Source organism: Ursus arctos, unplaced genomic scaffold (genome assembly GCF_023065955.2).
Source record: "Ursus arctos isolate Adak ecotype North America unplaced genomic scaffold, UrsArc2.0 scaffold_19, whole genome shotgun sequence".
NCBI lineage: Eukaryota > Metazoa > Chordata > Mammalia > Carnivora > Ursidae > Ursus > Ursus arctos.
In genome coordinates this window covers 46872086-46897014 of record NW_026622863.1, presented here as the reverse complement: position 1 = coordinate 46897014, position 24929 = coordinate 46872086, and the positions used below count along the sequence as shown (strand labels likewise).

The 24929-nt window shown below is 44.3% G+C and overlaps 1 protein-coding gene across 8 annotated transcripts; it reads right to left on the bottom strand.

The window, feature by feature from the left end:
* Positions 1-1544: 1544 nt before the first annotated feature.
* Positions 1545-24178, bottom strand: LOC113243475 (zinc finger protein 45). 8 transcript variants are annotated; one of them, XM_057314452.1, is made up of 8 exons: positions 23909-24133; positions 21354-21453; positions 12217-12376; positions 12051-12123; positions 10483-10530; positions 9969-10095; positions 9071-9166; positions 1545-5540 (listed from the first exon to the last, which is right to left on the bottom strand). In XM_057314452.1, exons 5-8 carry the CDS (start codon positions 10495-10497, stop codon positions 3712-3714), a joined length of 2067 nt encoding a protein of 688 aa, XP_057170435.1. In that variant the 5' UTR covers positions 10498-10530; positions 12051-12123; positions 12217-12376; positions 21354-21453; positions 23909-24133; the 3' UTR covers positions 1545-3711. The 8 variants fall into 8 exon arrangements, with proteins under 8 accessions (XP_057170435.1, XP_048079461.1, XP_026337915.2 ...); XM_048223504.2 differs by having other exon boundaries at positions 12217-12493; positions 21368-21453; XM_026482130.4 differs by having other exon boundaries at positions 21368-21453.
* Between the last annotated feature and the right edge of the window lie 751 nt (positions 24179-24929).

The following is a 24929-nucleotide window of genomic DNA, read 5'->3' as shown; positions in this document are numbered from 1 at the left end:
CCCTCCAGTTACTTTACTTCCCCCAGGACTTCCTCAACTTCACCAGGCTCTTCTTCATTATCTTTCCCTTCACAAATCCTATGCCCTTCCTAGCCTCTACCAACAATTGCTGTTACATACAGCTATTGAAAGTATATGGCCCCATATGTATATATTAATGTACCCCCAACAGGGTACACACAGACTATCTTCTAAACCTATTATAAATTATGCCTCATTTTTTATATACATTTTATGTATACCACAATTTTTGGTATAATAGGTACAAGTCCAGGTCTTTTCAGTTCTGTAACACAGACTTAGCACCTAGAGGGCAGCCAAACAATGTCGTGACTCGTGGCACACCACGTATATCAAAAAGCCCAAGATTTAGAAGGCTTTAATAAGAGAGAAAGTTCTGTAGCTGCTATAGGAGCTGATAACATTGCATTGGCATCTCAAGGTAGATCCTTGAAGGGAACCTCTGGCTGTATGTAGGTTAATAATACAGGAAAAGTCTCTAAAATAGTTCAAAAAATAAAACAAAAATCAAAATAGTAAATGATTTTGCTAAGTTACTATAATATTCCAAGAGATTTCTTGAATCCCCATTGACTTCTTCTCTTGGATCCTTCTCCTACCTGGATTTTTATTATCTGGCCCCATATTATCTTTCACAGAGCTATCATAATAACTGTTGACCTAATTATTTTGGGTCAACTTTGCAAAGGTGCCCTCTCAAATACCAGTTTATTTACAGGGATACCTGGCAGATTGCCATGCTAGCCCAAATGTCAGGAGTGAATTGTGAAGACCATAGGAAAGAAACTTAGACATATGATTTAGTGTCAGCAACTTATAAGCTTCATCTCCTGCCCATGTCCGCTGACTTCTTCACGACGCTGATAAGGTTCACCTACCACTCCCAAAGTGCAACCTCCCACCATTTTTTAAACTTGTTTAGGGAGGACTTCCCCTGTATAAAACACCTGAACACCGACTGTTCTTTCTGTTCTGGACCTTCTCCTGGACCTATCCCCTCTACCTCTGATCATCCCAAAGGACTACCATCGTGAGTTTTGTCACCCAAACCTAATGTTGGTGGGGGTGCTTCCTTACATCACAATGAAGTTGCTGTAACACGTACATCAACTGGCAAAAGAATAAAACTTTTTGCAGATGACATAATTATCTACACAGAAAATCCCGAGGAATCTATACAGAATGGCTACTTTAACTAATATGCAAGTTTGGCAAGATTATAAGATACACAAAACAATCAACTGCATTTTTTATATGCTAGCAATAAACAACTGGAAACTGAAATTTAAAAATAGTACCATTTAATTTGGCACCAAAAACCACAGAGTCCTTAGGTATAAATCTAATAAAATATGTGCAGAATGTATGTGCTAGACAGTATGAATTACTGATAAAAGAAATTAGAGGGGTCCTAAACAAATTGGCAGATATTCTGTGTCTGTGGCTTAGAATATTCAATATTGCTAAGGTGCTAAGTCTCCCTAAAGTCATCTATATATATATTCAATGCAATCCCACCAAAATTTCCAGCAATGAGTTTATTTTCAAAAATCACAAAACTTATTCTAAAAGTTATGGAGAAGTAAATTAAAATAGCCAAAATATTTTGAAAAAGAAGGATGGAGTTGGAAGACTCATACCCTCTCATTTCAAGACTTATTATAAAGGCTACATGTTGGCAAAATAATAGACACATAGGTTGATGGAACCAAGCAGAGGCCAGAAAAAGACCCATACATGTACGATCAACAGATTTTCCACAAGCGCCAACAGAAATTTGATGTTAAAAGGATAGTTAATTGGATGTTCACAGGCCCCCCAAAATAAATAAAGGCCCTTGAGCTCACACCTTGAATTCATAAATGGATAAACCAAACATCCATACACTAGAATACCACTCAGCAATGGAAGGAATGACTACCAATTCACACATGAAGACTGATGAATCTCAGAAGCATAAAGTGAAAAAAGCCAGACTCCAAATATTACAGACTGTATGATTCCATTTTAGGACATTCCAGAAAAAGTAAACTATGCAGACAGAAAACAGGTAGATGGCTGCCAAAGGCAGGGAGAGGTGACAGGGAGGGGGTTGATTGAAAGGTACAAAAGCAGAGGGTCTTGGAAGTGTTAAACGTCTTGATTGCAATGGTGGTAATACAATAAGTATTTGCCAAAACACAGAATGATACACCGAAGAGTTGATTTTACTGTGTACAAACTATTCCTTCACGATAATTTTACAAAGAATGTTAGCTTGTAGAATTTCCAAAGATGCCTTTTACCTCACTGAGAAATTTTTATCATGAATGGACACTGAATTTTGTCAATCTTATTTTCTCTCAATCTACTAAGAGGATCATATATTTGATCAAGAGAACCCAGACATAAAAGAGTACACACACTGAACCAAAGAACAGATTTAACTAATGGGAGGTATAGCAATCATACTTGTTGCCACTAGAGGTGGGAATGACTAGAAATGTACGCAAGGAAACATTCTGGTTTAATAGAAATACTGTATACATTGATCTTGATGATTACATAAGTGTATACATTTGTCAAAATTCATGAAGCTGTGAACTTGAGATTTATGCATGTTACTGCATGCAAATTATACCTCAATAACGTATTAGCATATAAAAGTGCTGGTCACAACCCACTGAAGTGATTTTTGAACCCACTGGCAGGTTGATAAACACTAGTTCACAGGACCTGTGGGGTTGGAAAAATGAGCCCATATATCTAACTTAAATGTCCTCCAAGCCTTGCAGAATTCCTCTTCTAATGTGGTCCATATATACAATGGAATATTACTCAGCCATCAGAAAGAACGATTACCCAACATTTGCAGCAACATGGACGGGACTGGAGGAGATTATGCTAAGTGAAATAAGTCAAGCAAAGACAATTATCAGATGGTTTCACTCATTTATGGAACATAAAGATAGCATGGAGATCGGTAGGAGAAGGAAGGGAAGAATGGGGGGGGAGTAAACAGAAGGGGAATGAAGCATGAGAGACTATGGACTCTGGGAAACAAACTGAGGGCTTCAGAGGGGAGGGGGGTGGGGGAATGGGATAGACCGGTGATGGGTATTAAGGAGGGCACGTATTGCATGGAGCACTGGGTGTTATACGCAAGTAATGAATCGTGGAACACGACATCAAAAACTAATGATGTACTGCATGGTCACTAACATAATAAAAAAATTTTAAAAAATTCCTCTTCTAAATACATTTCATAGAAATTTTTAGAGAACTGAATAAAAATTTCATATATGACCATTCTCCTTTTCACTCATTTAACATTACTGAACACCTACCACATGTTAGGCACTGAAAAGACTGAATAGATTTGGCAGTCAACAAATCCCTACTCTCTTGGAGCTTATATTCTCGTGGAAGAGATTCTGGCACTTCCAATTCAGCCCTTCGGGTAATTTCAGATCAGATTCACCCTTCCTAAGCCTCTCTTCTGTGTAATATCTGCTAAATGTCAAGGTTCTGAATGAAGTCTTACGTCACCACCCTCATGAGACTTCTCTGCTGTGTGGTCACCCAACCACTGTGACATGTCAAACCCTGGCTAAATACTGACTCTTTATTTATAAACACATGCTTTGTCTTCTAGGACAGGTCTGATAATTGGACTATTTCAGCACCCACTTGAGGTATTAAAACATAATTTTATGGAGCTTCTTTCCTGTGTGAATTCTCCGGGGAGGGCAAGTCTTTATCACCCTCGTCATCAGCATGCACTCGCTGATGAATTATAAGACTTGAGCTCCAACTGAAGCCCTTCCCACACTCCTCACATTTATATGGTTTTTCTCCAGTGTGGACCCTCTGATGGGCTTGAAGGTATGAGCTCCAACTGAAGACCTTCCCACACTCCTCACATTTGTACGGTTTCTCTCCAGTGTGGACCCTCTGGTGGGCTTGAAGATAGGATCTCTGTCTGAAGCGCTTACCACACACATCACACCGGTACGGCTTCTCTCCTGTGTGGACTCCACGATGAGCCAGAAAATTTGACGCCCGACAGAATCCTTTCCCACACTCCTCACATTGGTATGGTTTCTCCCCAGTATGGCACCTCTGGTGGGCTTGAAGCTGTGAACCCACACTGAAGCCCTTCCCACACTCTGCACACTGATATGGTTTCTCTCCCGTGTGGACTCTTTGATGCACTTGGAGACTGGAGAACTGACTGAAGGCCTTACCACACTTCTCGCATTTATACGGTTTCTCTCCAGTGTGGATTCTACAATGAACGTTAAGATCTGAACTCCGGCTGAAGCCCTTCCCACACGTTCCACATTTGTATGGTTTTTCTCCAGTGTGGCCTCTTTGATGAGCCAGAAGATTTGAGGCCTGACTGAAGCCTTTCCCACATTCCTCACATTTATAGGGTTTCTCTCCTGTATGGACTCTAAAATGAATGTTAAAATCTGAGCTACGACTGAAGCCCTTTCCACATGCATCACACTGATATGGTTTTTCACCAGTGTGGCCTCTCTGATGGTCCAGAAGATTTGAGGCCCGACAGAAGCCCTTCCCACACTCCTCACATTTGTAAGGTTTCTCTCCAGTGTGGCTTACCTGATGGGCCTGAAGGTGTGAACCTACACTGAAGCCTTTCCCACACTCTTCACATTTATAGGGTTTCTCTCCTGTGTGGATTCTACAATGAATGTTAAGGTGTGAGCTGTAACTAAAGCCCTTGCCACATGCCTCACATTTGTATGGTTTCTCTCCAGTGTGGATTCGCTGATGAGCCTGTAGTCGCGAACGCCAACTGAAGCCCTTCCCACACTCTTCACATCTATAAGGTTTCTTTCCCATGTGGACTCTCTGGTGGACTTGAAGATATGAGCTCTGACTGAAGCTCAGCCCACACTCCTCACATTTAAAAGGTTTCTCTACTGTGTGGGCTATTAGAGGAGCTTGACAATGTGAGCTTTTCCTGGTGTTCTTCCCACACTCCTCGTATTTGCGTGGATTCTCTCCAGTGGGAACTCTCTGAGGATGGCGAAGACATGACCTCTGTCTGAAACCCTTACATGATGTATCATACTTGTCTGATTTCTCTCTGCTATGGACCCTCTGATGGGCTTGAAGGCTTGAAAGCCGACGGAAGGTGTTTTCACATTTTTCACATTTATAGGGCTTCTCTCCTACATGGGCTGTCTGGTTAGTCTGAAGACGACAGCGCTGAATGAAACCTTTCTCACGCTCCTCCCCCAGGTAGAGTTTTCCTCCCGTGTGGTCTCTGTGGTGAACTTGAAGATGTGAACTCTGATTAAAGCCTTTACCAAGCTCTTCATCTTTATAGAGGGCATCACCTCGTTTTTCCAACTGAGAGCCAGTTCCTTGAATACTGACCATGGAATCTTGGCACTGGGTTAACTCCTTTGTAACCTGTTGCCAGATTTGCGAACAGAACAGTTCTTCATGTGGCAGGTACTTTAATCCAATTTCCTGAAGAGTCTCCAGGTCATTTAGATTCTTGTCTCCTAAAAGAATAAAGAGAATTTAGAGATGAGGCATGTAAACACTTTGTTCGGAGATGTCAAGGCTATAAACTTAGGCCCACGCCCTAAGGCTTATCTTGAACCAGGTGAAGGTTCCATTTTTTTTTAATCATCAAAAACCAAGAGGCAGTCCATCAAGCTTCCCATTCACTAAACATGAATGAGATCTATTTAAAATCGTATTAAGTTTTACATGTGAGAAACAGGTTAGAAATTTGGTGGCTACAGATCAGGAAAAATACTTCCTAGGGAGTCTTTACAAAGATGAAGCTGCACCTTACTAAAAGCCTTGTCTTCTGGGGCGCCTGGGTGGCGCAGTCGTTAAGCGTCTGCCTTTGGCTCAGGGCGTGATTCCAACGTTCTGGGATCGAGCCCCACATCGGCTCCTCTGCTGGGAGCCTGCTTCTTCCTCTCCCACTCCCCCTGCTTGTGTTCCCTCTCTTGCTGTGTCTGTCAAATAAATAAAATCTTAAAAAAAAAAAAAAAGCCTTGTCTTCTTTGCTACAGCACGCGTCTGATAAATAGTTTCCACATAATTCTGCCTATTGCACGCACATCAGACCAAATGCTCAGAATGTCTAGTTAAGACCCTTAAAGACAGATTATCAGAAGATGTCCCCAGGCAATGGTGAAAACCTCTGCTTGAAATTATTTCACTGGAAGTTTATTCCATGTTAGAAGCCTTGAAGCACTAGGTTGGTTGGAAAGACACATGTTTGGGAGAACATATCTCCTAATGGCTTAAAGTTCAGAATATAAGCAGAGAGTGGTCTTTCACCTCCTGCTGGGAAACATGCTTCAGGATGGCAATGGAGGAAGAGGTTTACAGTACAATACATTATTCCAAAACCTCATAGCAATAAAGTTCCTATCACCTCTGGGGGAAAAAGAAGAGTGAAAAATCAGAAGCTACTTTTTTTTTTTTTAATTTGACAGAGAGACAGCATTGAGAGAGGGAACATAAGCGGGGGGAGTGGGAGAGGAAGAAGCAGGCTCCCAGCAGAGGAGCTCGATGCGGGGCTTGATCCCAGGACCCTGGGATCACGCCCTGAGCCGAAGGAAGACGCTTAACGACTGAGCCACCCAGGCGCCCCAGAGCTAATCTTTTATACCACAGCAAGAACTCGTAAGGAGGAAACGAACAGGGCAGGGTACAGATTCTCCAAGTTAATACTGGTCAGGAAGAGTTATGTTCTCCTTGGAACGCTGTTCCACCAATGAGATATACAGCTTGCTCCCTGCTTCTTTTCAGATCTCTCTTCAAATAACACTTTATCAGGAGGCCTCTTTTCCCATCCAATATCCAGCAGTGAATTCTCCTACCCCTCGACACTCCTGACCATCTGCCTGGCATTCGCCTTACCCTGTTTTGCTTTTACACAGCACGTATCACATCTGACGTACTATATACATACATGCCCTTTATCTTTTTGTTTTATGTCTTCTCCCACCTGAATGCAGTACCCACAAGGACAAGCATTTATATCGTTCACTGCTTTCTCACCGCTCCCAGAACACTATCTGACAGTGTTCAATAAATACATGCTGAACAGATACATAAGTCTGTTTGACGGCTTTGTTAAGAGTTTTGGTACAAAAGTAAAAGAGCTTTTTCAAGTAAGTTATCCAGAACAGTACTGGGGACTGGAAACAGCAATTCTGCTGGGAAGTTGAAAGGCTTCACCAGATGCTGGGCTAACCTTGGTGGATGTTGCTGATATGAAAATTATGCTGATCACAAAATCCTGGCAAGAATCACTTGAAAGGGAAAAAGGGGGGAAAAAAGCGTAAGGCATAAAAGTGGCCATGGGGCCTATGGATTGACGACCTCTGAAATTTTTGTACTCTGTGTATACAATTTTTCCTTTTTCACATAGGAGTCAATATTTAGAGCCTCAGAAATAATGTCTCTGAAAGCAGGCTGCCAAAGTGATGGATACAGAAACATGTTCTTGTATGGACAACACCAGTGTTCCAAGTTACAGGCTGGGACTCCACTGAGTATGAAATAAGTTTAGTGGCTCATGACAAGCATTAACAGAACAGGACAACATTAGAGGCACTTTGGATAAAATGCCTGCTGGAACTATACACACAGAGAGATGACGGCAGATGATACTGTTTGGAAGACAGTCTTTGGAAGAGGTGGGTGGCTGCCGTGAGGAAAATCTTCGAAGGGAAAGACTAACTTGAAAGCTAGTTATTACCTGAGAATTCTTCTTTCTTGACAAAGTGTATTTATTTTCTTTAATAGGAGACCTGCCTAAAAAAGCAGCTATCAGAATCTTCATTCTAAGAAGTTGACAGTATGATTCGCCAAAGACTGCAGAAAAGCCACAGAGGGAAAAGGATATGCAACTTGGTTACAAGTGCAAAATTAAGCTGTCATTAGATGTGGGGGATTGTTTTTTTGAGAGAGAGAGAGAGAATGTGTGAGAGAGCCAGTGGGGGGGGGGGCAGAGGGAGAGGAAGAATCTTAAGCAGGCTCCATGTTCAGTGAGGAGCGTGACATGGGGCTCGATCTCACAACCCTGAGATCACGACCTGAGCAGAAATCAAGAGTCGGATGCTTAACCAACTGAGCCACCCGGCGCCTCTAGATGTGATTTACACATACATATCTACATTTATCCAAAAGCACCTAATACATTAGGATTAGATTAGATAATCATGGGGACAGGGTGCAGTTCTAGACTATGCCTTCATCACACGTTTCTGCTTACCACCCATTTAGTATGTCCACAATGAATGAAAAAAAGTCCATGTAAACCATTATTATCTCGTTTATTCATCCAACAAGTATTTATAGCACGTCTGTCCTCGACCAAGTCTGTTCTATACACTGAAGATATAGCAATAAAGAAAACAGACTTTCTTCCCTCCTGATAATTATATTCTAGTGGGAATATAGGGAGATAAACAAAAATATATGTTAATATGGTGAGTGGTGATGAATGCCTAGACACCAAATTGGACAGGGTAAGGGAAAGGAGAATGGGGGAGGAAGGGGTCATGGACAGAGTGGTCATGGGAGGTCTTTCTTATGATATTTTCATGTGAGAAGAGACCTCAGTGAAGTGAGGAGGGGCCAAGAGGATGACAGAGAGAAAGGGCACTCCTGACAGAAGGAAGAACAAGTAGAGAGAGGGTGATGAGGCAGGGCCATGGGTGGCAGAGCAGAACGGCAAAACTGGATAGAAGAGACTGACATGGGGGCAAGTGACGGGTCACATGTGCGGAGGGATGGGGGAAGAATGAGGAGCAGGCAGCTGGGACATCAGAAGCCACTTTAAGCACTCGGCTTTGACTCTGAATCAGATTAAGAAGCTACCAGAGATTCAAGCAGAGGACAAGATCTGACAAACATACAGAAGAACCACGTGGAGTAGAGAATGACTGTAAAAGAGCAAAGGAGGGGAGGGAGAGCGGGAAAAACTGCTGTAGAATTCACAGGCCAGGCGCTGTTGTGGAGGCGACAGGAAGCATGGCCGACTCAGCCGCACGGCTCTCACCTGAGGGGCTGTGGCCCTGGGTTGCTGTCTTTATCATCCGAAACTTTTCTCCCCTCTCAAACTGGAGTATTACATCCGGGGTCAAGGGCTGACGCCCTGTCAAAAGGCAAGGATAAACATTCAGAATTACTAAAAATTACTAAAATTACTAAACTATTAAAAATGTGGTTCTCACCATATCATCTTTAGGACATCAAAATTAGTGATTTCCAAACTGCTAATTATGACCCATCAGAGGACTACATTTGATGCAAAAATCCAGGCTATGTAGACATTAAGTGTAAATTACTGGAAAAAAAAGGTCTGCTTTCTTCAGACTCTTTCCACAATTTCTCACACAATTTTCAGCAACAGGCTGTAGTTTTTGCAGCAATGTGCAGTTATTGCCAAGGGCTCTGATTAGTTTCTACCCTGTTTTATTTCATTAAAAATGCCGGTACCAGGGGCGCCGGGGTGGCTCAATCAATTAAGCATTCGACTCTTGATTTCAGCTCAGGTCATGATCTCAGGGTCATGAGATTGAGCCCTGCATCGGGCTCTGGGCTGGGCGTGAAGCCTGCTTGGGTTTCTCTCTCTCCCTCTCCCTCTGCTCCTTTCCTCATTTGCGTGTGCACACATGCGCTCTCACTCTCTCTCTGAAAAAAAAGAAAAAAATGCTGGTATGATGCCCTAAATGTGTGTCATGACCCACTCATCAGAGATGACCACAACTTGGCCAAAAATGTCTACACAGCAGTCATTGTGTCAATTTATGGCTCGTTTACAAAAACATACTTTGACAAGAGGAGAAAGACCAGAAAAATGCCAGCCATCCAGTGCAAGAGCTCCAAAGCCCCCCACAACCAAGGATACAATAAACACCGCAGGGGGCTCAAGTCCACAGGGCGCCTGTCCTCACCCACAGAAATCAGGTTCCTGAAGTTCTCCAGCATCACGTCTCCGTACAGCTTCCTCTGGGCGGGGTCCAGCAGCCCCAGCTCCTCCTCCGTGAAGACCACCGCCACGTCCTTGAATGTCACCGCCTCCTACAACACCAAGCACATGCGACCTCAATCTACACTAAAATACAAAGCAGCGGTCCTCTGGCACAGAAGAGGTTTTGAAAGGCCTGTTATTCTGTTTCATTGTTGTTGTTGTTTTTTTAATATTTTATTTATTTATTTGACAGAGATAGAGACAGCCAGCGAGAGAGGGAACACAAGCAGGGGGAGTGGGAGAGGAAGAAGCAGGCTCATAGCAGAAGAGCCTGATGTGGGGCTCGATCCCAGATCGCCAGGATCACGCCCTGAGCCGAAGGCAGACGCTTAACCGCTATGCCACCCAGGCGCCCCTGTTTCATTGTTTTCAAGAATGCATCTAATCATTGAGAAATGAGACAATGGTTTAAAATCTAGAAAGGAAGCCCAACTCACCTTGAACTTGGTCATTTTGTCCTCGTCCTTCTAGGGAAGGGCTGAGTCCTGAGAAGGCACAAAAGGGGAAGGAGAAAAAAAAAAAAAGCCATCAGAGTCTGGCCAAGACTGTGCTTAACTGATACGGCTAACGTTGAGTCGCTAACCATATTTCATGTTTTACACCAAATAGCAATGGTGCCCTTTCTTCAGGGGGTTTGATGAGCACAGTGTGGGCTGGATTCCTGAGACCACTGATCCCTTCAGCCGAGAGCCCCAGCACAGTGAACAACCTGCCCAACCATACACGGTGCCCCTGACACAGTTCTCGTTGCTTTCAGGGTATGAATCTGGTTCTAGGGAACGTGGACGTCGAGAGTAAAGTGCCAGGCTGAGAGAGTAATCACTGGGGCCAAATGTTTTAGGACTGTGGTACTGCTACTTATCAGCTGTGAAATCTTTGACAAGTTATTAATGTCTCCGTGCCTCAATTCTTTCACCCGCAAAAATGGAGGGATTCACAATGCCCTATTTCATAGGACTGTTTTAAGAATTAAATCAGCAGGCGCAAAGCATACGGAACCCTTTCAGGGTATCTTATTTCTTTTTTTTTTTAAAGATTTTATTTATTCGTTCGACAGAGATAGAGACAGCCAGCGAGAGAGGGAACACAAGCAGGGGGAGTGGGAGAGGAAGAAGCAGGCTCCCAGCGGAGGAGCCTGATGTGGGGCTCGATCCCATAACGCCGGGATCACGCCCTGAGCCGAAGGTGGACGCTTAACCGCTGTGCCACCCAGGCGCCCCAGGGTATCTTATTTCTTCGTAGCTGTAGAAAAGTAGATAATATTCACTAACATGAAAACTGTCCTCATTACTAGTTTCTATCAATGGAGCTTTTAGAGGCTGTCGCTCTGTCGTATGAAAATCACCTTTAACCCTTGAAATATAGTCTCTCGTCTGTCATACTTAATGGGATGTCTTTGCAATACATTTAAGATTACATGGATGACCTGTTTTCCTGTGTAAAATGAACATAAAATAAAATTTACCCTTTTAACCATTTTTAAGCGTACAGTTTATTAAGTCCATTCCTATTGCTGTGCAATCATCACCACCATCCATCTCCAGAACTTTTTCACCATCTCCAACTAAAACTCTATACCCATAAAACAACAGCTTCCCATCACCCCTCCCCTCAGCCCCCAGTAACCACTACTCTACTTTCTCTCTCTGTGAATTTGACTATACGGACAACTGGGGGCTTTTCTGGTTTCTTTACAGATGACTGTTTTTTAAAAGATATGAGACCTTGCCAAACCTACTCTGTTAACAGCAGGGCCTCGAAAAGACTCTTCATGAAGATGAAGAAAAATTAATGAAAACCTGTGACCCTGGAAGATTTATTTAACCCGTAGATGAGGTAATTATTGTCGTTATGTCATTCAAACTAACAAGCCACAGCAATCATAGCAAATGACTAAGAACAACAAAAACACCAGCGGGTGGCATCAACTGAGCACCGAGTACGTGTCAGGGACCTTGCGAAGCACCCAGCACACACTTGTTTCATGAAGGTACCGCCCACGTACCTGGGACGAAGCTACTGTCCCACAGGTCGTGTGACTTCGGTCCAATCGCCTACACCTCTGTGCCCATCCTCTGCTGTAACAAGGGAGATAAAAACGGAATTGCAGTCCGAGGATTATTGTGGGGGGAATAAATGAGCTAATCCATGCAATGCCCCTGGCACCATACCTGGCATTTTAGGAAGTTCTCAATCAATGACGATGAGGACTGTGGCTCCTATTTAACCGATGAAGAAGCTGAGGCTTGATGAGGTCATGACGCACGGTTAGAACTGGAATCCAGCTCTCACACCAGAACCGATATTCTAGATCTTGCTTCTCTGCTGCTTCTGAAGACCAAAGTACACAAATGGGACTCGAGGGTCTCACAGAGAGAGAAACGAGGGCTGAGAGCTAGGGGTGACAGACACGAAAACACGGACAGGGCTCTGAAGCCAAAGGATCTGCTGGAGGGAGAAGAGAACAGCGCTGTGAAGGGCGCAGGCTCTGGAATCGGACCACCAGTGTGAATACTGGCATCCCCAACTTGCTAATCCTTCGCATCTCAAAGCCCAAGCTAAAACTGGAGATAATAATAATGACAACAATAACATTACCAACCTCGGGGGAGGGCAGGAAGTCTAAGTGACTATACGTCAGACGTCTGGAACAGCGTCTGGCAGCTTAAATGTTCAATACAAGTTATTCATATGGCTGCTTTACATGGACAGCCAAGGAACCCCTTCCTCAGGAAGGCTGCAGCTGTGCACTGCCTGACAAGCAGAGCGTGGGCTAGATTCCAGAGACCAGGCCCCTTCCAGCCGAGCGCCCCTGGGCAGCCAACGACCCGCCCAACCCCACTGGTGGCCTGAGAACAAGTTCTCCTTGTCACTCTCAGGGTAGGATTCTGATTCTGCGGAGAGTGGAAACTGAACATACAATACTCAGGTTAAGAGGTTATTATTGGTTAATTGTTGGTTAATTTATTACTTATTAGTTAATGACTACTAGTTATTCCTCCGTCTTTAGATACAAGAACTCTAGTATAGAAAAGGGCAATGGAAAACTTCCCAATCTTGGCAGAAATACACTTTTGGGATCTGGGATTCATTTTGTTCTGACTCTGTTTGTCCAACAACTTCAGCTCAGTAAGAGTGTTCTGCAGGGGGAGCTCTCACTCACCCTCAGGGGGAGGGGGATAATTGGTAAATCGATCTTGTAAGGAACACATACTCAGCTTTACATCTCAAGCATCTGAAACAGTGCTTGTGACGGAAACTGCTCAAGAGACCCTCGGCAGTAAGTGGCAGTGTCTTGATGAATGAACCTACCACCAGGCAGAGGCATGTGGGAAGAGCAGACTAGTGGGTCGATTTCTTTGAGTTGTAAAAAAAAATTTTTTTTAGAGAGGGAGGGAGAGGAGGGTGGAGGGGCAGAGTTTGGAAAGGGAGAGAATCTTAAGCAGGCTCTACTCAAAGCACGGAGCCTGACCCAGGGCTCCATCTCACAACCCTGAGATCATGACCTGAGCCGAAATCTAGAGTTGGACACTTAAGCGACTGAGCCACCAGGCACCCCTGAGCTGTAAAATTTTGAGGCTGATCCCAGGTGGGAGGATTTGGAGAGCAGGGGTTTTATTTCCAAGCTTTTCCTCCAAGTCTTTCGCAATATTTGCAAGATCAAGGTCATCTTTGGAAGGAAAAGAGCCTCTGGATTTTTTTTTACCTAAGACTTTATTTATTTATTTTTGAGAGAGATACAGAGCACAGGTGGGAGGAGGCGGAGAGGGAGAGGGAGAGAGAGAATCCCAAGCGGACTCCACATCAAGCCCAAAGTGGGGCTCAATCCCAGGACCCTGAGCCAAAATCAAGAGTTGGACACTTAACCGACTGAGCCACCCAGGTGCCCCCTTTTCTTCTTTAAAGATTTATTTATTTGAGAGAGAGAGAGAGAGAGACAGCGCAAGTACTCTCCCCCGGGGAGACGGGCCGGGGGAGGGGGAAAGAGAGAAGAGCCTCTGGATTTTTAAAACTACCATCTCAGGAAGGTGATTTTTGCTTTTCTAAGTCAGTGCCTACGTGGACTCCTGTTACGAAATCCACACAACGTGTCCATCAAAATATTCAGAACAACAACTGCTCACTGTCTACATAATTAGCAATAGCAGGCTAACTTATAAATTCCTCGTTAACTACATGAGTTTATTAATTCATTGAATACTTATGGAAATCTCATTAAAAGATCCAACTGGGGCGCCGGGGTGGCTCAGTGGGTTAGCCACCTGTCTTCGACTCAGGTCATGATCCCGGGAGTCCCAGGATCGAGCCCCACACTGGGCTCTCTGCTCAATGAGGAGTCTGCTTCTCCCTCTCCCTCTGCCCCTCACCCTGTTCATGCTCTCTCGAGCTCTCGCTCTCTCTCAAATAAATAAAAAAAGATTTTTTTAAAGAGAGAAAGAGATACAATTACCCAGGCCCAACTTGCTCACAGTCTGGTGATTACAAGCTGCTACGTGCCCAAGTAGGGCATGGGGTCCTCTGGGTCCCCCAAGGCCCACAGGGCAGCTTCTACGGAAACGTGGCTTTAGCTGAGCTGTGGGGGATGACGGAGTTCTACTAGCCCAAGAGAAGCAGAATCGCTGGAAAACCTCAAGAGAATGAATGCTCTCAGGGGAGGGAATACAAACAAGAGGCAGGAACAGATAAGCAGGTGGGCGGGATTCAACCTATGGTGATGTCTGAGTCCCAGTTTTATCTGCAAGTCAGCAGGAAAGCCACAAGGGCCTTGAGGAAGGGAGGGTGAGAAGATCCCTTTTGTTTCCTGTCTTGTTAATTTCTGCCATTCTCACTGGTGTGGAAGGGGCCAAGAGGCCCTTCAGCAGACGAATGGATGAAGACGATGTGGTCCATATACACCACGGAATATTACTCAGCCATCAGAAAGGATGAATACTGACCATTTGCAGTGACCTGGATGGAACCGGAAGGGATTATGCTAAGTGAAATAAGTCAAGCAGAGAAAGACAATTATCATGTGGTTTCACTTACATGTGGAACATAAGGAATAGAGTGGAGGACATTAGGAGACGGAAGGAAAAATGAAGGGGGGGAAATCAGAGTGGGGAGATGAACCATGAGAGACTATGGACTCAGGGAAACAAATTGAGGGTTGGGGGGGATGGGTTACCCTGGTGATTGGCAAGTATTGCATGGAGCACTGGCTGTTATACGCAAACAATGAATCATGGAACACTACGTCAAAAACTAATGATGTACTGTATGGTGACTAACATAACATAATGAAAAATAAATAAATAAATAAATAAATAAATAAATAAATAATAAAGCCCTTTTCTGGCCAAAAAGACACCTCTTGTCTTGGAAACAGATTACTCTCTCAGCAGAGATTTGAGAGGGAAGTGGCTGGGGTCAGACAGGACTGTTAAGAGGGTGACATCAAGAATCACTTCCTTCTTGGAGAATGGGGAAGATGGTGGCAAGAGTAGGAGGACCCTGAGCTTGCCTCCGCCCACGAATACAACTGGATAACTATGCAATCATCCTAACTACCCCAGAAATCGACCTGAATACGACCTGAACAGACAGAAATCGGGACAGAACCAACTCCACAAGTAAAGGTAGAGAAGAGGCCCCACTGAAGAAGTCAGGAAGTGTGGAGCTTTGGTTTGGGAGAGAAACAGATCGTGGCCTCAGTGGTGAAGAGGGAGCTGGGGTTGTGGAGAAGTATGAGAGACAGATTAACACACAGGGAGCACAGGGGGAAAACGAATCCCCATAGCCACGGGCTCGGAAAGCAAGAGGGGCCACATTTTGTGAGTTCTTGCAACCAACAGGGCTGAAAGCCTTTAGTTTTAAAGGTCAGTGGGCCTGGCTCAGGCGGAGTCTGGAGACACTGGGGCTTTTCTTGGAGAAAAGGCAGGGCAAACCGCCTGTGGACACTGAGCGTGGAAGCAGCGATGTGAAGTGCGCCCGGGGCACACAGTTATCTGCTCATCTTGGGAGTGTGTTCCAGAGAGGCAGCATTTATGGAGACCCTCCTGGAACAAAGAACCGGCAGGTGCCACTGCCCTCCCCCGCCCCTCAGCATAAACACAGAGCCACCTGCAGGAACCCGCGCAGCACTGATACTGCTTACACCGAGCAGAGCACATGCTGCACACACAGGAGACACTCCCTAAAGCCCCAGGTGCTGAGGAACAGAGGACACGACATGGCAGAACACGACAGGACCTCTTCTTCACAAGGCTTTACCCTCCAGAAAAGGAGATGTCGCTGACTTTCCGAACACAAGAGAAGCAGGCAAAATGAGAAGACAGAGGAATCTGTCCCAAATGAAAGAAAAGGACAAGGTCACGGCCAGAGATCTCAGTGAAACAGATCTAACATGCCTGATAGAGAACTTAGAGTAATGGCCACAAAGATACTCGAGCTGAGAAAAGAGTGGAGGACATCAATAAGACCATTAACACAGAGATAAAAGAATAACAGAGATAAAGGGCTCAATAAAAGAAATGAGAAACACACCCAATGGAATGAATAGCAAGCTGGAAGAAGCAGGGGAACAAATTAATGACCTGGAAGACACAGTAATAGAAAGTAATCAAGCCGAACGAGAGAGAGAAAAAAGAATTCTGCAAACCAAGAATAGACTTAGGGAACTCAGTGACTCCATCAAACATAATTACATTCACATTGTAGGGATCCCAGAAGAAGAAGAGAGAAAGGGGGGCAGAAAAGTTATCTGAAGAAATAATAGCTGAAAACTTCCCTAATCTGGGAAGGAAACAGACCTCCAGATCTAGGAAGCACAGAGAGCCCCCAACAAAATCAACAAAAGCAGATCCATACCAAGACATATTGTAATTAAAATGTCAAAAACGTAACGAAAAAAAAATTTTTTTTTAAGCAGCAAGACTAAAGAAGACAGTTTCTGTAAGCACTTGGTAGGAACAAGGACTTGCGGAATGAGTGCTGTAATGAAGAGCTAACAGATTCATCATGTAGACCGGGGCCTTGTTATTTATCTCCTGAACCATTCATTCAACATGTAATTATCAGGAGCCTACTCGATGGCAGCCAAGGATCCGAGACATGAGAGACACAGCAGTGAATGAAGCAGGCAAGGACCGTGATCTCGTGCGGCTGATATTATAATGGGGGAGAAGGATAATAGCAAACTGATAATACAGTAAGAGGTACTTTTAAGAACAATAAGGCAGGGTCAGGGCGCCTGCATGGCTCAGTCGGTTAAGCATCCAACTTGATTTCAGTTCAGGTCATGATCTCAGGGTCATGAGACCAAGGCCCATGTTGGGCTGGGTGTACAGCCTGCTTGGGATTCTCTCTCTCCCTTTCCCTCTGCCCCTCCACTCCTGCACTCTCTCTCTCAAAAAAATTAAATAAAATAAAAAAATAACAATAAGCAGGGTAAAGAGATTAGAAGAATTGGAAGGAGGGGCTGTTGCAGAATAAGTTTTGGTCATGGAGGCTTCTTTCACATTTGAACAGAGAGACCTGAACCAAGGGAGAAACCGTCATGCAGGTATCTGGTATTGGAAGGATGTGAAATTCAGCCAGAGAGAAACAGAAAATATTTCCTGTTAAAAAGCCACAAGTCTGTTCTACAAGTGCTTCCCAAATTTTAAATGTTCTATGAATCAACCGGGGACCCGGAAAAGGTACAGATACCTGTGTCTCATGCCTAGAAATTCTAAATCAGAAGATCAACGATGGAGACTAAGAACCTACATTTTTAACAATATCCCAGATGATGGTGATGCTGTTGGTTTCTGGGTCACTATGTGAGTCGCATCAGTCAAAACGACCCTCCAGATATTCTCAGACGGATATTCTCAGATATTCTTGTAACCGCAACAGACTGCCCTATTGCCCGAGAGCAAAAACATTAATGAAAGTAAATACACTGCAATCTTCTCTTTCTCTCTGGTTCTAAAAATGGGATTAGAATCAAGATTTGTTGGGATCAGAAAGAATACCAAGAGCAACTCTAAGCATCTAATTTTACCCACAAGGAAACCCAGGCTATTCAGAAAATACTCTCAATAATAGTTCCAGCACCTGAAAGTTCTAGCAACTGACTTAGAACCTACCATGGCATCATTTCCATGAATGCTGTACATGCACCGTCTTATTTGATCTTCACAAGTCTAGAGATTGAGACAATAATCATTCCCACTTTACAGGTAAAGGAAACGGAAAACAGAGAAGTAGCTCGGTTCATGATCAACCAGTGGCCAACAGAATTTGTGGCCAACAGAATTTGTGGCCAACAGATTTTCACCCAGAGCCTTAGGTACTAGGATCGTGGTTCTCAACTTGGATGGCACATTAGACTCACAAGGGAACTTTAGGGGGGAAAAAAAAAGGTTCAGGCCTCATCCACAACTAATCGAATCAGGTCTGTGGAGGTGGGCGGCTGACCTGTGCATTTCTACACCCCTCCTGCTACCCCAGGCCACAATCTCATTGTCCAGTCAGGACACTGCACGAGGCACTAATGAGCCCAGGCAATATGGCGCCCAGGCCCGAGCCCTTGTCCTATATGCAGTGGTTGTCAACACTTGTGCACATCTGTATTGTAAGGCCTGAAATTTCATGGGCTGCCTAGACATCTTTGAGCCCCACAGGGCCCAAAGGCCTAGCCATGAGTTCCTCTGCTCCAACCCTGGGGGAAAGGCTCCCCACCCAGCCACTTCCTCTACATATGAACCAGGATTTTAGATTCGACACTATTTGACATCTGTTATTCCAACCTCTCTGTGAATCTCCTGAATCACAAAGCCAGTCTGTCAACAAAGCCAGGTTTCTGAGAGCACTCGAGAGTCATAATTCCCCTGACCACTGAACCCAACCTGCCTCTTTTCACTAGTACCCAATACGGGTGTCTCCACCTAGTTACTTCCTGCCACTCTAGTCATAAAGGCATATCCCAGTTCCTCTCTCTGCTTCCTGACCCTGCCTGTGACAGGCTTCTTGCGGTCCTGTGTAGCAGGCTATGCCTCTCGTTTCAGGGGAACCATAAGTGTTAAAAACCTTCTTTCTCAGTGGTGTGAACCTCTCCATGTTGCCAGTTGACCACCTTTATAACTTAAGACCTGACAAAATTCGCCCTACCACATGGACCAGTTGCACCCTACTGTCTTCAACCTAACAGGCTTTTCCTCCCTGCCAGCCTATGAAATTATTCAGACAAGCTAATCACATCTTCCTTCAGGAACCAAGGGTCACTGCCCTTTCTTGTCCCTACAAAACCCACCTGCCATAGCCCCTGCTAGTTTACTCTATTCCTGGGTGCAACCCCCACATGGCCCTGCATAGCCTGTAGTGTCCTCCTCCCTCGGGGTGTGGGTAAGATGCTGCCAATCACACCTGCCCAGTGTCACGTGTCATGCGTTCAGCCATCTCACACCACTTAAGAGCAAGGATTCTCCTTCCTACACAGGGTGAACAGAGGTGATCAGAACAGCCTCAGAATCACCTGGAAAGCTAATAAAGAACACAAAAGCCCAGACTCATTGATATAGTAAAACTCCTAGGTCTTTACAGTCCCTCTATTTTTTATCAAGTTCCCTAAAGTGAGTTTGGGATGACCAAAGTTTGAGAACCACCATGTTATTCTAGTCTGCCTCTCAAGGAGTTATCTGAAGTGCTGAACGACACCCAAAAAGTCAAGCGCAGGGTTGGACCTGGCACTCAGGCCTCCTGATTCCCAACTTCCTGCTTCTCTCCATTGTAAGATGCCCTTGGAGGCCTCAGGAGCAAGAGCGACTTGTAAATGCCCCTGGAGGCAAATCCCCAGAGTGAAAACAGAGCTTCCATTAAGACCAGTTCCATTCAACAGAAATAATGCAAGTTCCATAATGTAATTTAAACGTTTCTAGTAGCCACATTAAAAATTAGAAGCAGCAACAAACGAGCTCAATCTTCACAATATATTTTATTTAACCCAATATATCCAAAATATTACCAACTCAACCTGAAACCAACATAAGAATTACTGAGACAGTTTACATTCCCTATTTTCATACTAGCCTTTGAAATCCATTGTGTGTCTTAACACTTACAGCACATCCCAATGAGCACTAGCCATATACGTGCTCAATCGTCACATGTACCTGATGGCTACCATATTGGACAGTGACGACTTGAACCTTTTTAACGCAACAGAGACCAAATAACCATCCTCCAGGGACTCTCTAGGTTCAAAAGACAGGAAATTAGTGTTAGTTATAAGCTTAACCAATGGCTATTACAGAAACTATTCATTTTTGTTCGACCGAATGACAGAATTGAAGTAGTGAAAACAGCAGGCAGATGAAAAAGAGAACACCTTAAAATCCCCTTTTCCCCTTTCGATAACGTGTTGCATTTTTTCATGTTGCATAGCCACCTATCATAGGAAAAAGACGACTTTAGTCTGTAATACATGGAGGATTTACAACGTGCCAGCCACTATTGCAACCACTTTACACAGTATATCTCTTTTAACCTACACAAAAAACTTTAGGAGGTGGGTACTGAGAGCCCTATTTGGACAGGGAAGAAAACTGAGGCACACAGAAGTTAAATACTTTGCCAAGGTTATGCAGTCAGTGCTAGAGCTAGGTGTCAAACCTAGCCGCTCAAGTTCGATCCTGTTCTGCCCCCTGCTGACTATGCCACCGGGTCATTTATTCCATGGTCTCTGCCTGTCTCTTCATTTTTAAAAGGTGAATAATAGGGGCGCCTGCGTGGCTCAGTCGTTAAGTGTCTGCCTTCGGCTCAAGGCGTGATCCCAGAGTTCAGGGATCGAGCCCCACATCAGGCTCCTCCGCTGGGAGCCTGCTTCTTCCTCTCCCACTCCCCCTGCTTGTGTTCCCTCTCTCGCTGGCTGTCTCTCTCTCTGTCAAATAAATAAATAAAAAATCTTTTAAAAAAATAAATAAAAAATAAAAGGTGAATAATAATAGCATTGTTATGAAAAATAAGTGAGTTAGTACACGCAAAGCATTGGAACTTCTCCAAGTTGTTAGAGGTGCCCAACAAGTTAGCTATTCTAATCATCCCCATTATGCTCTCTGTGCAATAAGCAAAAAATGAAACATTAGCATCACCTTGTTTCTAAGGAAATTTGTTTTAGACCATGACATATTATGCATAATGGTACATCAACTTCCGAACACTCTGAAAAAGTTGGTGTATTTCATGCAGCCCACCACAAGTGAGATCTGAGACAAGGAATGTGAATATAGATTATCCTTCTATTTTGTTTCCTAATGCCAGGCTGGGTTCCCCTTTGGATCGCTACCTGAGTCCACTTACTCACTGAGTAACTCTTCTCTGCCAACCTCTAGCTTGCTGCTAGGCACTCTGAAAAGAATATGATGAGGTCCGGGAGACAGTGGTCCCTGCAGCCAACAAGAGAGAGGAAAAAAATCAAAGTTACGTGCCAGTGGCAAGAGCAACTCGAAAGGAGCAGACAATCCATCTTCTTCCCTAACTGCAACTCTTTCTAACTTTCTCCTATGAGTAACATTCTCCTCATTGCCAAGAGTGAAAACCTTAGAGTTGCTGTCAATATCTCTGTGATGGACTGACTTATGCCCCCCTAAAACTCTTATGTTGAAGTTTTAAACCCCAGCTCCTCAGATTGTGATTATCTTTGAAGATAGGGCATTTAAAGAGGTGATTAACTTAAAATGAGTTCTTTAGGGTGGGCCCTAAACCAATCTGACTGATGTCCTAGTAAGAGGAAATCTAGACACAGAGAAGGACAGGAGAAGCAGGCACTTAGAGGAAAGGCCATGTGAGGACACAGCCATCTGTAAGACAAGGAGGGAGGCCTCAGAAGAAACCAAACCTGCCAACACCCTGATCTTTGACTTTTAGCTCCAGAACTGTGACAAAATAAATTTCTGTTGTTTAAGCCACCCAGTCTAAGGTATTTTGTTATACCAGACTTGACGTATTAATACAATCTTCCTTCCATTGGTCTTCATATATAAATAATTTGTGATAGTTTTTCAGTCCCACTGACTCAACATCTGGTTTTGCTTTAAAATACTCAAGGAGAGTGGCGCCTGGGTGGCTCAGTCAGTTAAGTGTCCGACTCTTGGTTTCTGCTCAGGTCATGATCTCAGGGTCCTGGGATCGATTCCCGTGTCAGGCTCTGCACTTAGCCAGTGTCTGCTGGAGATTCTCTCTCTCCCTCTGCTCCTCCCCTTGTTCTCTCTCTTTCTCTCTCTAAAATAAATAAATAAAATATTTAAAAATACTCAAGGAGGAAAAAAATATGTGTGTGGAGAGCAGAGAAGCAACAAAATTAGCAAGGATTGACTCAAGGTGATTGTTACATAGGAGTTCATTACATTATACTTTGGGTATGCTTGGAAATTTCCATAGCAGAGTTAAGGGAGTAATTACGAATACTGGGATAACAATTTCATAAAATAAATAAACACATTTAAAAATCACTAAGCAGAAATGCACTAAAACATTAAAAAAATTGTCTACACTCGTATTAGGAGTTATTCTTAATACTTTTCTTTATATATTTTTATATTTTCTGAATTCTCTACAATGAGTGTGCATATCTTCCATAATGAGAACATGCATTATAAATATTGCCTGAAATAAAATTAAATGAGAATGCTTCCAAAATTTTATAAAGAAGTCCAGACTCACGAATTCTGCTTTCAAAATACGGTACAATAAAATTCCAGCCTACCTCCATAACTTGATCCCAAATGACTCCCCGGCAGCCAGTTTCCTATGGTTAAATATTTATATAGCTTATTTTTCTATTTTGTTTCCTAATTCCAATTTGGGACTTCAAACTTTGGGACCAAGGATATCCACATACATAAGGAACACACACCCTGGATTCAAATCCACTTCACCCACTAGCAGTGTGACACAGGATAAGTTAACTTAGGCTCCTCTGTGAAATAGAGACAGTAACAGTATTCACCTCATAGGGCTTTGTGAAGACTACATGTGTTAATTTTTATTAAGCCCTCAGGACGACGCTTAGCACTCAAGGTGTAACCACTATGACTATCACTCATGTCCTGTACGTGTTCTACGTATTCTCCCAATTATTTAACAGTTGCTAATGAATGAAATACCTTCTACCACGGCAGAAAAGGAAGAGGAAAGCTAAGTACGGTCACAGTGGGGCTCTGCTGCGAGGAGCCCTCTTTCAGAAGTTAGGACAGCAGAAAGAAAGGCAAGAAAGGCGGCTGAGATACTACAGTCTGGTCTGTGGCCCTGGAAAAACCCCAGAAGATATTTGTGGATGGCGCTCCCTTTCTAAAAAACGAGTCAGAAGTAGTCCGGGCACAGCCTCCTTTCCTTCCTGGATAAGAGGAGCCAGTGGCACTTGGAAGCTTCCAGGAAGGTAACTTTTCTGATTATTACTATGGTGTTCATAGTCACAGCTAACACCCTGCCACACGTCCGAACTGCTCCCAACATTTCACTTGTACTATATACCATGAATTCTCAAGAGAAATGTGTAAGGTAGGTAATATCCCCGTTTCCAGAAAAGGAAACGGAGGCATAGAAAGACTAAGTTCTAGGAAGTGACAGAGCGTGTGGAAAGTCAGGGGAAAGCGAGCTGGGCAGCGGGGAGCCCGGAGACCCTCGAACCCTGCGGAGCCTGGTCCGCCTCCAAGCCAGAGACCCGCGAACCGCTCCAAACGCAGAGGCTCGGGCGAGGGGAAGGCAAGCGGCCACCCCCGTCCCTTAACGTCGCTCTCTGCCACTGGCCGAGCCTTTTCCTCCCTGTGACCCAGAGCCCGGCTGATCCCACGACCAGGCCAAAAACTTAAAAGAGGTCGCGAGGTCCCGGAGATCACTCACCTCCCGGAGAGAAACGAAGGCCGCGATCTTCACCTCCCGCAGCGGAAATACCTCCCACTACGCGGAGCTCCTGGACTACATTTCCCAGCATTCCCGAGAGGAATCCGAGCCGCTATCCCGCCCCCGCGAGAGGCGGAAAGCCGGCTCGGACACCTACGGCCTGAATCCAATTTCTCGGAGTCCACGAAAGGAGAGGGCTTCGCATTCTGGCCCTCCGGTAGCCGAAATGCCTCCGAACACGCAGAGCACTGTATTATACTCTCCCATTTCTCCAGCGGAGCAAATAGTTTTGCGCTTTCCTGGAGCGGAAGTGTCCCAATCCCAGAAAGCGTCTGGACTACACATCCCAGAATCCTCTGAAGGACTGAGCTTCCCGCCTACCTGAAATTTCTCTTTTGAATTAGCAGGTGGAGTCCAAATAAGCCCTCGGGTGCTGTGGAACTGGGCTTACCTTTTTTTCTCGCTCCCTTTCACACATGACATAGTTGGAAGTAGGAAAAACAAAAGGAAAAATTAGAAAGGCTGTTATGTGTTAGGTAACAATAGAGATCATAAGAGGACCACGCTGAGCTGCACTGAACAAGCTGCCTCTATTACATGGGCCTGGATTCACCTGTGACCAAGAACCCATTCAAAAGGAGATGCAACCAGGGACGCCTGGGTGGCTCAGTCGGCTGAGCGACCGACTCTTGGTTAGGACTCAGGTCATGGTCTCAGGGTCTTGGTATCAGGCCCTGAGCTCAGCGTGGAGTATGCTTAAGGCTCTCTTCCTCTCCCTCTCCCTCTTCCCCTGCTCACGCACTCTCTCTAAAAAAATTTTTAAAATATTAACAAAAGGGAGGAGATGCAACCATCCAGCAGGATATAAAACAGAAGGAGAAAAATTCTCTGCTTTTCCTTCACTTTAGGATTTTTTTTTTTTTTTTTTTTTTTTTTTTTGCATTGGCAGGGAATTGGAGAAAATGTAGTATAGAATAGGGTCCACCCTATACAATATCTTTTTTAAAAATCGTGAGGGGCA